Source organism: Lissotriton vulgaris, chromosome 7, assembly GCF_964263255.1.
Source record: "Lissotriton vulgaris chromosome 7, aLisVul1.2, whole genome shotgun sequence".
Lineage (NCBI taxonomy): Eukaryota > Metazoa > Chordata > Amphibia > Caudata > Salamandridae > Lissotriton > Lissotriton vulgaris.
The window spans coordinates 401,544,711-401,559,945 of record NC_141695.1 but is presented as its reverse complement, the minus strand read 5'-3'; the positions used below and the strand labels follow the sequence as shown (position 1 = coordinate 401,559,945).

At 43.6% G+C, this 15,235-nt stretch overlaps 1 protein-coding gene across 1 annotated transcript in view; it reads left to right on the top strand.

Annotated features, from left to right (window-relative positions):
* SYNGR4 (synaptogyrin 4) overlaps positions 1 to 15,235 on the top strand; it is a 509,205-nt gene that overhangs the window by 119,246 nt on the left and 374,724 nt on the right. The window contains exon 2 of the mRNA XM_086928694.1: positions 5,213 to 5,328. Within this exon, the coding sequence (XP_086784820.1) occupies positions 5,236 to 5,328 (93 nt within the window). The 5' untranslated portion in view covers positions 5,213 to 5,235. The remainder of the gene's footprint in view (positions 1 to 5,212; positions 5,329 to 15,235) is intronic.

Here is a 15,235-nt window from a genome sequence, read left to right as displayed (position 1 = left end):
TGAAAAGGGCACTTCGGGTCCCCAGCATTCCGTTAAAAGCAGCGCTGTTGCAAGAGCGGCAGCAGGGTTGCTTGGCTTTGCTAAAAAACTGGGAGCCCGCCCCATGGAAAGCATTATAAAGGTCTATAAAGCTAAATGTTTATCTGTTGCCCAGTACGGTTCTGTTATTTGGGGGTACACTAATCATGATAAAATCCAGAAAGTAGAAAACAAATTTCTGAGAACCCTGCTTTCTGTCCCCCAATCGACCTCCACCTATGGAATACATACAGAGCTAGGATTGGGCTATATAACTGACATCTTAAAACTAGCCCCAGTTATAGGATGGATGAAAACTTGTCTTAACAAGGAGCTTACATTAAATCACATCATCTTAAAAGATTGTTTAGCCCTGGACAGAGCCCAAAACATTCCGTGGGTAAAATATGTACAAACGCAGCTAATTTTAGCCGGTCGACCGGAGCTTTTCTCATCTCCAGATATGATAAGGCAGGAAGATTTTAAAATAGTAAAAAATACCCTGACAAATTTATATGTTATGGAGAGGGAAGCCACAGAGCTAAAAAAAAACATGGTTAGGAAACACTGTTTGTTGACATCTGTCCCAGGAATGGAACCATACCTTTTCCTGGTAACTAAACCATACCATCGTTTCCTTCTAACGAGATTTCGTTTTGATTTGATCCACCTAATTCTGGGCAATTTTAAAATATGGAATAGACCTGATAATGCTGAACCATGTGATTGTGATCACTTCTCCACCCAGGACACGATTCACTTTACCATGTTCTGCGGCCATTATACTGAGATTAGAAAAAGATATTTGCTCCCAATTTTGTGCAATCTAGGTTTTACTCAGGTAAAACCAGCCCTGATGTTCCTGCAACTCCTTCCAAATGTAAGAGTAGCTTTTCAAGTTGCTAGTTTTTTAGTTGCAGGAGCACGTATAAATAAGCACCGCACAAGAACTAGGCACCTTACTCATGAACATTGATTTCCCTTTTCAATCTCATTGATTTTAAATGCTTTTTTTTAAAAAAAGTCTCTTCCTAATATTTTTAATATTTTCGTATAACTCATTTTGTACATTGTGATTTTAGAGTTTTTTAAAATATTGATTGTCTGTTAAAATTATGTATTAATTCGTGTTCTGATGAAATGTTACTATGAAAAAATGCTCGTTCTTTTATGATTTTTAATAATCGAATAAAGATAATTGACTGACTAACCACAGACTCGGGAAAAAGTTTAAACACGTTATCTATGCAATATTTTGTGAGTCAGCAGCCACAACAGTGAAATTAAAGATTTTTCGAGTAAGAAAATAAATATTAAAGCAATAATTTTGCAAGAATTTAAAGACACATCTTTAGACATTGGTACCTGGGAAGGTGAAAAAAGGGAAACGGTGCAAGGACATCCCACAGTGGAGAAGTGTGGCTCACTGGTTAGAGCAGGCAGACCCTGGCAGAGGTCAGACCCGGGACCAGGGTTCGATTCCCCACGCGGCAGGGTGTTGAGCTCAAATGTCCACGGACTCGATAATTCTCGCTTCGGTGCCTGACCTAATCATGGGTTCACACTCTGCAACTCTGGGCATTAAGCTTGCTTAATCTCCACAACGGCCCCCCGCGGCGGGATGCCTGGCTTTCACCTTGGGGATGCCCTGTAGGGGCTATCTCACAGGGAAAAACGAGGACGGGTTCCCAAGGCAAGCGCGGAGATACCCCTTCGGGGGTCGATTCTGGCGCTATATAAGAAATGTAATAATAATAATAATAGATTATATTTACATAGACTGGTGTGAGGACCAACCCTTGCCACGGGCTGGGTCAAGAGAAAGGGCTCCCGACTGATCAGGTGCCAACGGGACAGGACAGGTGCAAGGCAAGACATGTATCCTCAAGTCAGTGTAACGCCAGCGTCACATCCCTCTCTGCGACTAACACTCGGACCCTGACTGGGTCATCGATTCTTCTCCCTTAGTAAACTCCTGATTCTTCTGACAGAGTGCTTGACTATCATTCTGCTCTCGGTTCTCCTTCAGCATACGTTGGTCTGTGACAAGTCAGACAAACTAACTGACTAAGCCTACCTTAGTTATACCATTTTAGTATGTGTACCACCCCCTAAATGTTGCAAATTCTATGTGTTCCCTTCATTTGATTGGTCAGAAAGACGAGGAGAAGTCATCGCACCATACCAGTATGAAGTTTTCATTCAGTAAAGCTGATCAATGTTCCCTCCCATAATATATTTTTCCATGAGTTTTATTCCACCCACGATATTATTTCAATTTAATATTCAAAGTTTAATAAAGTTGCAAGTTGTCTTCCTTTCCCAGGTTATGGTTTGTGGTTCCCAGGCTATGGTTTGTGGTTCCCAGGCGCATCGCGGAAAAGACAGTCATTGGCAGCAATTCAATGCCACTGCTCGAGGTCTCTCAGGGTTCTTAGCACATGGGCTGTGGGGATTCATTATGGCGGTTCATGTCACCCTTCAGGCCCAAATACGAGCTATTGATAAAGTCAAAGAGAAACATTTTAGAATACAAAAATAAATTAATGCACTGTATGCCACTTATTTCTACTCTAATCCCATTACTTTATTTTAACTATCTGTATCAAAAAGGAGGGAGTTAGAAGGGTGATCAATAGATCTACGGACACTGTTTACCTCCCGGGGGGGGTGGTTTTGGGAGGAAGGTCCAGTCGCAGCTGTGTCCGTGTTTGGCACTGAGAAAACAAGCGGGGTCGCTGTGCTGTTCCTATGGGGAGTGTGGAAAGTGTTTACCTGGCATGACCGCAGATGTTAGAGTAACATCCTGGGGCATCCATTTTGTTGGATGGAATGGCCTCACACACCCCGAAGGATGTCATGCTTCATCATCGGCAGTTGCTCCTCGTCGGGGAGGCGGTGCAATCCCCGACGGGCTCACCTCAAAGAGGGGCTCTTTAGCGGAGATCTTTTTTCCAACTGCCTTTTGGTGAGGTGGGGGTGTGTGGACCGGGCTAGAAGTGGTGGTGTGTGGGGTATTAAAATGTAGCAAGGGGTACCTGAATTCTATTTATTCTGGGGGTCCCCTGGTTACAATTAAAAAGAGGGGTTAGGCTCACTAGGATGTCAGCAAGTTAGGTCAGGTGACCCTAGTTGAGGCTAAAGGTGAATCACCTGATGGGGGTCCCCTGGTTACAATTAAAAAGAGGGGTTAGGCTCACTAGGATGTCAGCAAGTTAGGTCAGGTGACCCTAGTTGAGGCTAAAGGTGAATCACCTTTAGCCTCAACTAGGGTCACCTGACCTAACTTGCTGACATCCTAGTGAGCCTAACCCCTCTTTTTAATTGTAACCAGGGGACCCCCAGAATAAATAGAATTCAGGTACCCCTTGCTACATTTTAATACCCCACACACCACCACTTCTAGCCCGGTCCACACACCCCCACCTCACCAAAAGGCAGTTGGAAAAAAGATCTCCGCTAAAGAGCCCCTCTTTGAGGTGAGCCCGTCGGGGATTGCACCGCCTCCCCGACGAGGAGCAACTGCCGATGATGAAGCATGACATCCTTCGGGGTGTGTGAGGCCATTCCATCCAACAAAATGGATGCCCCAGGATGTTACTCTAACATCTGCGGTCATGCCAGGTAAACACTTTCCACACTCCCCATAGGAACAGCACAGCGACCCCGCTTGTTTTCTCTTTATTTTAACTATAGCATTAATAGTTAAGCAGAACACACAAGGTTTAGTTTAAGCATGGCATTAGCATTAGCATGTGAGGTTTGAAGCGGCCATCATGGCTCTAGTGCGCAGCTGCAAGAAAATCCCACCAAAAGTGAAAGATAGGTCACAGCATGTAAATGTGGCATGCACAGAAAAGTTCCCCCGTTTTCAGGGGCCATATTAGAACATTCGGGTTACTGTTAGTAAAAGCACATATGCAACCTTCCCCTTCTTACTAAAATGTTGTGTAATGTAATTATTAGTAAAACAAAACATGTTGATTAATTAGTTACATGTTATTTCGAGAGGGCTGAATGCAAGCAAGTTTCGTTACGTATGAAACCTTGCCCCATCAATAGCCTATTTGTCCCTGTCTAGATCAAGGTGTTTCAGTTTGGAATGAAAGAAAGACTCCTGCTAAGAGTGAGCTGTGTCAGATGCACACATGCTGGTAAGATCCTGCCAGGTCTCTTCTGCCCTTATATGCAGAATATTTGCTGGCATAGTATAAATAAAATAGGAGTGCAACATCCACAAGTGTTCTTTCCAAACCATATCAGATGCCCTATGTCTCAAATCTCATGAGGCAAATCAGTTAAAATATAGGTTTTTTTTTAGTACATAAAAGAAGAGATTCATGAACACGTTTGAAAAAGTGCAATGTGATTAACTTGTCTCATATTTAGGCATATGATGTACATGTATGTTAGTTTGTAGATTGAAGAGCAGAATATGAGAAGAGCTGGTGTACAACATACTTTCACCCATTGTTGATGGTGCTGAACCGTAGGAATCTTGTTTCATGGTGATGGAATTTTTTTTTAAAGGAGCCTCTTTGAGAGACATTTGTTGTGCGGCTTCATGGAGGTCTCCACACATTTTCCTTTAACATTCTTGAGTTCACCTGGGTGAAGGGGTTACCACACTTTTTGGAGATCATGTATTTTTCTGCCATTTCAGAAATAGAGAAGGTTTGCTTTTCCAAGAGAAATTTGTCTTTAGTCAATAATATTGATATTAGTTTAATTTAATCATATAGTAAGTCCTTTTGATGATGAAGTCTCTTATGATATGGCAATTATTACAAAATTTGTCAATTATGCTGCTATGGTTCCTCCCTTTTTTACTGGCTGCTGGGTAGTGGTGGCAATTTTTGGGAAACTATTTTCAGGTCAGCTAGAGAACAAGTTCTGCAGGAGGGAGATGGAATCTTGCATGTAATGGCTGGGTTGGGGAAGACTTGGACTCGGAGTAAGGAAGATTGCCGGTAAGTAACCAGAGCAATATTTTAAACCATGTTTACATTTTTAATTGTGATGAACCTGTTATGCAAAAAAGTATTTTTCCATAGGCATAGAATCCCATTCTTAGATCAAACGAGCTAAATTGTACATGTTTTGCGTTATTATATAGTAAGAAATTAAACACAAGTCATGCATTTTATAAAATCCAAACAATATTCTCCCTTTGGTATGCATTTCTGGCTTGCAGGACAGTAAATCCAGTGATGAACGATGGGTTGTTTCGAAAGACTAAAAGAATCCACTGACAATGCGTTAGTTCACTTCATGACTAGACCTCTGACCATCGTACGAATGCTGGCATGGGTAAGAAGTAAGCAGTTTATAGGGATTAATCTTAATGTCATTATCCTCCTTGAATGGAAAATACTCAGATCATGGACTGTGAACTGGTTAACTTTTCGTAATGGTCTGATTTAGAATCAATTTATTTTCTTCAGTTTTATCATATCGACTCACAAGCTTTACTCATCTTTACTACAATTAGAGGTCCCTCATAAACAGATGTACATTTCTTAAGGAAACAATGAAAGGCCATAGGTACCACAGGTTAATTATAGTGCTTCTAATTAGGTCTTTAATACAAAAGAATTTTGTCTTCAGTACGATATGGTATGGGTGCCCTTGCTTGTGAATGGATGACTTTCTTGTCTAGCTCAGTTCTCTGTTCTCTATTCAATGGCTTTCCTCCTTATTCTCTGTTTTTGTCCCCCTTTGTGTCTTTACATTGATTCTAATTAGATAAACTGTATCCTTCTTCTGCTGACTTCAAGGTTTTATTTTTATTTTTCCTTCAGCACTCCATGAGAGTGCAAGTTTTCTTTCCTTGCACAGTTGCCATCCACTTGTTCCCCCTACCATCCACCTCTCTCTTTTTGCTTTCATCTCACTCCTCAGGCCGTTATGTCTTTGTCTTGACCCCGGTTCCTTTACTTTTGTCTTTTAAATTACATTTGTTCCCTCTATCTGCCATTGTCCCTTTTCCCAAACTCAACCATTATATAGCGGACAGATTACGCTATGTGGCATTAACATCCTCACAATGCATCTCCTTAGCTTGTTACGTTTTTAATACCAATGAGTTTAAAAAGATCAATCCTGAAGAATCTGGAAATAATAGAATTACTGGGACCTTACATGCTAACGAAATACATCTTCACTCCTATTAGCAATGTAGGCTACAGTTGCAAACTGCTATTCCTCAAACTACCAAAGCCTTTGAACTGACCTGACCACCCTTTGCTCTCAACAGGTAGCCAGACTAGGGTCCCGGGTATATCCTCACTACTGGACCAGTTACAAATCCAGAAGGATTCCTACAACCTGCAACTAACCCACAAGCCGCTGGGCATACCTTATCTAGCCACAAGCCCTGAATTGATCATTAAAATCTCTATAGCCTCCTTCACAGGTTTACGGCCCTTCATGTCATCTGAGCACCAGGGTAACCTAACCACTCAAATGCCTGCATCGTTCACCAATTCTGTGAGCCTAAACTAGACTTTGGGTTTATAGGCCTCAGCCACTTCAATTTCTGTCAGATTCAGCTGCTGTGTTCAGCCGCCTGTTGTGGCGTTTTTGATGCAGTTTTGCCAGCACTGGGCTTATGAAGTTGGATCCAAAAACTTCCCACACCTAGAGGAGGTCTCCCACACTCCTTGCACTTGGGAATCATTTATCACCATGGTCTGTGTCCTCTTCCTCCCCAAGAACATGTCAGATTCGGAAGAGCCCTGCACAGTGAGACTATTCTCTGATGCTCGAGCCCTGGCTTTTACAGGAACAGGTTGCTTCTTTTTTTGTTACTGCCACTCATTGCCATCCGGATTCAAACCCATTAGAGACTTTATATAGTGCAAAAGGTTTGACATTGCATGCCCTCAGCGCCTACCTATCCAAATATGTGCAAATTGAGAGCAGAAACAAGATACGGCACAATTCAGACTGAGCTAGCAAATCCTTTAGGGCCACTGATTCTTTGGCCAAGACACCACTAGCTATAGGCAAAATATATCTAGAAATTAACAAAAAGAACAATAGGACTATGATGTATTTTCCAATTATTTACTGTTTCAGACTCCTATCCTCAGGCTTTAGCCGAATAACTGAGATCAACTGCATTTACTCTGTTGAGCTATCCCAAATTGGAAGGGACTGATTTTATTTTCGAACAGCAATCGTGACAGTTTCATGTGACGCTCTTCTGACTTGTAAACATTGTCGGGGGAGATAAGAACATTGAGGAAGTACTTGCGAGAATATACTATGAATTTGCAAACAAAATACAAGTATCACCCATACGAAGGGCCTAATTACAATTTTTTAAATATACATTTTTATTAACACATATCGGCATATAGGCATTTAAAAATGAGCTTAATATCATCATCATCATCATCTTTATTTCGGCACAGTTGCCATAAAAGATAAAACAGCTTTATACAATTAAAAACAGTGAATTGGATCAGATCAGTTAATCAGAGAAAGTCATAGCAAAACAACAACATAGTTCCTTAGTTCCTATCATCATGTATAAAATGTTAATTGTTCCGAGGCCGTTAAAATTATTAAAATGATGATTGCATAAGATTATTATTTAAGATTTCAAATGTTATTCTGCAGCCCTGGATAATAAGCGTCTTCTCCTTATCCAGAAGTTTTCCAAGTATTTGGCCACAGCAAACAAAATCATGCCTGAAAGATCTGTTTTAAGGACCCTATATGCCTGCCGGCAGTGGGTGAAGCCCAGGTTTTTACAGGCCGGTACAATCCACTGTCTTCTTGCCTGCACATAAAATTGACAAAAAAACAATATGTGCAGCTCTGTTTCCTGCTCAAAGTTGCACCCTGGACAGGTGCTCAAGGAGGGCTTGGTCCATTTGCTGGTGTAGGCACGGATCCGTAAAGTTCCATACCTCCATTGTAGATACAGTTTCCTAGTGGTGGTTGGAAATATAACGTCTCGAATTCCCTCCAGCTTGTATATGTCCTTAGTCTGCAGAAAAGAATCAGTCAGAGTGCCTGACTGTGTACCATGTCTGTGTGCCTCGATTTTACTTTCATGGTACAGTGAGAGCAACTGCTTCCGAGAGATCATAGAACAAGCAGTCGCAGGATCAGACCACAGATTAGCTAGTCTCAGTCATCCCAGCTCATTTTTTATGTTGTTAAACCAGGGGATTTTCCCCAGGTTTGGGTAGGTCAGGATTTCCTGTAGCTCGGACCGGTAGTTCATAAGCTCTGGTGTGGTCCAGATTCTGCGCCAAAAAGTTAGAGGCCTGGCACCCAAATCTTCATCAAGTGGTCTCAGTCCCAATTCAAGCCTCATCAGCAACAAGGGGGTGCTTGGGGGGAGTGATAGAAGCTGCCTAATAAATTTGTTCTCAATTGCCACCATCTCACGTTTGCAGGTGTGACCCCATAGTTCACTTCCATACATGACGCTCTCCTAGCCTGCACTCTATAAATTTCTAATGGGGGACCAATCGCCTTGATGGTGGATTTATTTTTATTGACAAGGCTAACACCTCCCGCCAGTTGAAGTTGGGATTTTGTTTGATGGTGGCCCCAAGACATATTCTTATTGAGAGTCACCCCTAGATATTCGAAAGTTCGGACCCTTTCCAACCTATTTACACCAATACACGGTTTAGAACTCGTTTTTCGTGGGGGATTAAAGATAACTATTTGGTCTTGAGAGTGTTATTCTCAAGACCTTACTCCTTACAAAATACTTTGAATCCAGTAAGGACTCGTTGGATCCCCATGGGAGATTTGGAAAGCAGCAGGGTGTCGTCCGCGAACATAATCGCCGGCACCCTGCTGCCAGCCAGTCTTGGGGCATCGCTGTCCTCTACCCTATTTAAATGGGCAATTACCCCGTTGACATAGAGGCAAAACAGGGTCAGTGCCAAAACACAGCCCTGTCTTACCCACCTGTCAACGGGGAATTTGTTTGAGAGAGAACCATCCCGGCCACATCTGACCTGCGCATAATTACCCATGTGTAATCGGACAATTATTTTTAAGAGGTGGTGCGGCACCCCCATGTTTGAGAGGACGGACCAAAGTTTTCTACGGGGTACGAGATCGAAAGCCGCCCGTAGATCTACGAAAACGGTATAGAGGCTGCCACCCTCCATTTTTACCGTTTTACAGTACAAAAGGGACAAGCGGAAGATTTGGTCTGTTGTAGAGACTTTCTTCCTGAAACCTGCTTGGTAAGGGCTCAGAATAGAGTGATCAAGCATCCACTCTAGTAGGCGATTCAGGATCAGCCTAGCGAAGACCTTTTGTGGAACATCAATAAGGCTAATAGGCCTGTAGTTGGCTGGGAGCAGAGGGGAGCCCTTCTTAAAAATGGGTACGATCTCTGCCCCCAGCCAAGTACTAGGAACCTCCATCCCACCCAGAATTGAGTTGAATAAGACCTGTAAATATGGGGCCCACACTGTTGGTTCGTGCCTGAACAAGTCTCCTGGAAGCTTGTCCAGACCCGGTGCTTTTTCCGCTGTCAATTTAGCAATTGCTATACCAACCTCTGCCACAGTGAATTCTTCTATGTCCTCACGAGGGACAGAATCCACCATTAGAGTGTCTATATCCTCTACATGCTCTATAATAGCCTGTTCGTATAGGGTGCGAAAATGAGCCTCCCAGACACTAGGAGCAATATTGGCTTCTACCGCAGGTATTGGATCCACAGAGCCCGTTTTAACAACCTGCCAAAATTTCCGAGCATCTCTAGTGTTAAGGGCTCCCACCATTTCAGATCAGTTGTCATTGTCCCATTCAATCTTAGCATTCTGAATAAGATGCTTATAAACGTTCCTTTTAGCCCTAATCAGTGAAATGCTACCCCCTTGTTTCATAACCTCAAGAAGATCAGCTTTGGCCTTCCTACACGTTGTATTATACCATGAAGCATTTGTCGACTTGGTACTCTTTTTTATTTTTCGCGGGTTTAATACCTCCGCTAGAGCAGTAGTGAGCTCCAGATGCAGAACTCCTAGTTTGTTATGTGTCCCGGCAGACGAGGGTAGTATAGGTAAATCCTCAACCCTTTGTAGAACTGGCACTACCAAGGCATAAAGCCAAGAGATTTCTTCAGGATTTCCTATAAGTTTAGCCCACCTGACTCTTCGTCTGTCGCTAGATAGAATCACTCTTGGGTCCGGGGGAACACTAGCCGTCTGGTTATCAATAATGGTACCAGGCACCAAGAGTTTCAGGGTCAGTGGGTTGTGATCGCTGTCATCACATGGAATTACCTGAAAGCTCCTAACATTTACCCAGTCACGCATCTCTAAGAAGATATAATCCAGGCGTGACTCCCGCCCCGGTTTATTAAAAGTAGGTTTCGGTGGAATGTCCCCAGTGACACGCCCGTTATAGGCCCTTAAAGAGTTATTAAGAGTCAGGGCCATAATTTGAGTGGCGAGCTGCGTCCAGGACTTCACTGGTGGGCCCCCCACGGGTGGTATGTCCCATTGATCGTCCTCCTCCATTGGTGCGCCCTCCAAAAAGGATGTCAGTGGCTCGAATTGACAATTAAAGTCACCCCCTACCAGGTATGGGGTGCCTTGGGGAATAGTACCCAGGAAAATGGAGAGATCCTCGATTGTTCTTGAGTTTTTGGTTATGCCCATTGGTCTTGAGTATACATTAACTAGTGCTATTTTACCCGCATTTGGCCATTCCAACACCACACACTGAATGTCCACGGAGTTGGTCTCAAGTGGCCTTGCATGACATCCCAGGTGTGAACCTACCCAGATGAGTAGGCCACCCGACGGGCGTCCCTTCCCTCCCCACTTTGCCGGAATTGAGAATGTTGCAATACCAGTTCGCCAGTGAGCCTCCCTGGCCCAAGTTTCCAGGAATAGGCAGACATCTTGTGTGTCAATAAAAGACCCTCAGTCAGGCGAGTCAAGTTTATTCACTATCCCTGCCAGATTCCAGGAAACAATAGACAGGGCGCCTGGTTCACGAATTTCTCCTTGGCTATTGTTGTTTGCCTCAGATTCGCCCCGCGGTGATAGCACCTGAGTTGTAGTTGGATTAGTTAGTCCACTTAAGTTATTGGTGCTCCCGGTGTTAACAGGAAGGGGACAGTCCAGTTCCCCTATTGGGCTAGGTGGAGCGGGTTTAGTTCCCCTGGACCCCACTTCGCTCCGGCCACCTATGGGCATCTTATAGTATGAACTTCTACTCTTGTGTGTAGGGGTACTGGATCGCCTCTCCTTGCCCAGGCAAATATCAATCGACCATGTCCAGGCAACTAAATCTGTTGGGGTGTAGGAATGGATTGTAAAAGTCACGGGGGTAGGGCTATAGATCTATTATAATTTCCTCCGGGAAGAAGCCACTTATCCATCCGGTAGCCTGGGTTGTTAAGGTCTCCATATGTACTATGATTGATAGTTGCTAGGTGCACAGCTCAGTAATACTTCTTTATATCTGGCAGACTGATTCCACCATCGTACCATTTTAATGTGAGTCTTCCCAAGGCTATATGTGGCGATCCGTTCCATAGCAGGTCTCTCTCAAGGTGTTCAATTTCTTTAACATATTTCAGGGGGACTGGGCCAAGCAAATTTTGAAGGGCATAAAGAAAAAGGGGTAGGGACATCATTTTAAAAAGAGCCGCCTTCCCCAGAAGAGAGAGGGGAAGAGATTTCCAACTGGCAATGTCTCGATTTAAGCGAAGCATCGGAGGAAGGAGATTTTTTTCATATCAAAATGTAAGGTCCAGGGAGAGAAATATTCCCAAGTATCTGAAGCCTGTGGCACTGATCTGAATTGGACAGTTGTGGGACAGGGCCGGGGGCCTCCCCAAAGGATATACAAGTGGGATTTAGCTCAGTTTTAATCCTAAAACCAGAATATCTACCCAACACAGCTAATATGTCCAGAACTGCAATTAAAGACTTTTTGGGCTCTGTTAAGTAAAGTAAAATTTCATCCGCTTTGAGCGAAATGCGGTCTTTCCGTTCAGGTGACCAACGCATACCCCGAATAACTGGATCTCGCCGGATCCATGCCGCCAAGGGTTTCCAGTGCTACAGCATAGAGGAGGGGAGAGAGAGGATATCCTTGATGGGTGCCCCGGCTCAAGACAAAGGTGTCTGACTTTTTGTTATGTACCACAACTTGTGCCATTGGCTTCGAATATAGGAGACAAACCCATTGAATAAATTCCTGGGCAAACCCCAGCTTTCGGAGGAGCGCTATGAGATAAGGCCATTCAATAGTATTGATTGCCATGGTGGCAACCAGGGAAACAAGGACAGCAAGTTCTAGGATTGTGTCCTCTCTGCCTAGAACTCTGTGGACTCTGCGCAAATTTAACGCTGTGTTCCTGTGCGGTATAAAACCGGATTGGTCCGGGTGTACCAGTTCCGAAATTACGTTAATTAGACGATTAGCTAGGACTTTGGCAAGGATCTTGGGCTCAGCATTGAGGAGGGAGATTGGCCTGTATGAAGTGCAGTCTGTTTTGGGTTTGCCTTCCTTGTGTATGGTTACTATGGTGGCTATGGTGGCTATTCGTTGGTCCATTGACAGCTCACCTATTTCTCTGCTTTCCTCAAAATCAAATCAAATCAAAAATGCAACTTGAATGCATTTTACCATCCACCAGGAGATAACGCCAAGTTCACAGAGGAACTAATAGAGATCATAACGGCCAACTCCAATCCAGAAGCCAACAACATATTCCTGGGAGACTTTAATTTACACTGGGACGACGACAATGACAAACTGGTTAATTCGCTTAAAAAGTTCCTCGCCGAACTAAACCTCACACAAGCATGCACCCAACCTACTCACGCGCAAGGAGCGACCTTAGATTGGATTATTTCAAGAAACAAAGAGGCATCAATCCGCGCTATAGACCCGTGTGATTGGTCTGACCATCACGCCATAACATTCGTGATCCCCACAGTGAAAAAGGGTAGGACTGTGCAACCCCCCAAGTCCAAAAAATTGATCCGAGATATAAAAGAAGCGAATATTGAGCTGTTGGCTGTAAGCTGCGAGAGAGGCTTAAAGCCACCTAACGACATGCAGAATGTAAGCGAGCTAACTGATCACTACTTAACCTCAATTGGAAATATCGTCAATGAAACCATGCCACTAAAACTGAAAAGGATCACCAAAGAATCCTTGGTTTAGTGGGTCCCTGAATGAGGACAGGCGCAAACTGAGAACAGCCGAAAGAAAATGGAGACAACACCCTTCCTCACCAGAGCTGAAAGCCCTCAGAAAAATCAGAAACGAATATAACAAAAAGGTAATCAATTCCAAAAAAGAATTTATAAGAGCAGAACTTGACAATGCCAAAAACAGACCAAGAAAACTCTTCGAGATCCTAAAGCAGCAATCAGATAAATTAGCCAAATCAACTCAAGAGAACTCAAAAACTCCCTTAAGCTGCGAGGAATTCTCCACATTTTTCTCGGAGAAGACCAAAGCGCTAGAGGTAGAGCTCGCAAAAGCCGCGGCTATCCTCCCGACCCAACCTCGGCCGACGAGCGAGGCCTGCATGATAACAGAGAGTGGTAAGACAAAAAAAAAAGCAAACTGGGACACATTTGAACTATATGACCAGGACAAGATCGCCAAAACGCTGTCCGAAATCAGACCGAATAACCACTATCATGACCCTTTACCTGCAAAATGTGTAAGAGAAATCAGCCACATTGTGGTTCCAATCTGGACCAAAATAATAAACGCTTCACTTACACAAGGGATCCTCCCTGATTGCCTAAAAACAGGACAAGTAGTGCCAATAATCAAAAAACCGACAGCGGATGCATCAGATCCGAATAACTATCGACCAGTAACCAACATCCCTTTACTGGCCAAACTAATTGAGAAATGCGTGCAGAGCCAATTGAAGCAACACATCACCAATTTCTCCCTACTAGACGAATGCCAATCGGGGTTCAGAGCAGGGCACAGCACGGAAACAGCGATCCTGCATATTGTTGATGACGCGCTACAAGCCTTAGACCAAAATCAAGCATGCCTATTGATTCTCCTAGACCTGTCATCTGCTTTTGACACGGTAAATCACGAAGCACTGTTGATCAGGCTACAGGACAGGATGGGATTGTCTGGAAATGTGCTGAGATGGTTCAACTCTTTCCTAAGAAACAGATCTCAATGATTCCTGGTTAACCAAGCAATCTCACCCCCCTGTCCTAATGCAATGGGGGTCCTGCAAGGCTCAACACTATCCCCAGATCTATTCAACCTGTATGTCGAACCCCTCACAGACATTCTTTGGAAATCAAAGATATCCTACCACATGTATGCAGACGACACGCAAATATACTTAAAGATCGCCTCCCTTGATGACATAGATCTAATGAATGAGACACTAAAGATGGCTTTGCAATGGTTAACTTTGAATCATCTGAAATTAAATGCCCAGAAAACAGAATTCTTGCTAATTTCACCTCCAAGGAGCCACCCTGAAGTAAAGGAATGGACCAAATTGGTGACTGCGCTAAACTGCACACCAACCCTAGTCAACTCAGCTAAATCACTAGGAATCACATTAGATGAGAATCTCGACATGAAAGCCCACATTAATTCAATGGCGAAAAGTGCCCGCTTCCATCTGAGCTACTTAAGAAAATTAAAACCATTCATCTCAGAGGCAGATCTAAAATTGGCTGTACAATCCCTAGTGATATCCAGGATCGAATATGGTTGCTCTACCTTAACTGGCCTACCTAAAACATCCACAGCACCACTAAAAGCCTGTCTCAACGCTGCGGCAAGACTCATCACTGGATCTAGGAAATTTGATCATATATCTCCCCACCTGAAAGCACTAAACTGGCTACCTTATGAGGCCAGAGTTCAAATGAAGATAGCATGTATTACTCACAAAGCAGTGCACTATAACACGCCAGGATACCTAGCCAAGAAAATTAAGCTATCGGGAGGAAACAGACCAGCGAGAAGCTCCAAGGAGCTGCTGTTGAGACCAGCCATCTTCCGAAAGAAAAAACGTATGACCAAGCATTCTCCGGTGCTGCCCCCAGAGTCTGGAATTAACTCCCCCCAAGCATTAGGAAGATTGAAAATATTGTACTATTCAAACGGGAAGTGAAAAGCCTAATGATGAGTAAATACCTTGCATAGGGAAGCCGACGGATCGCTGGTATGAACATTTGCATCAGCTGAAGGGTGGCCTCCT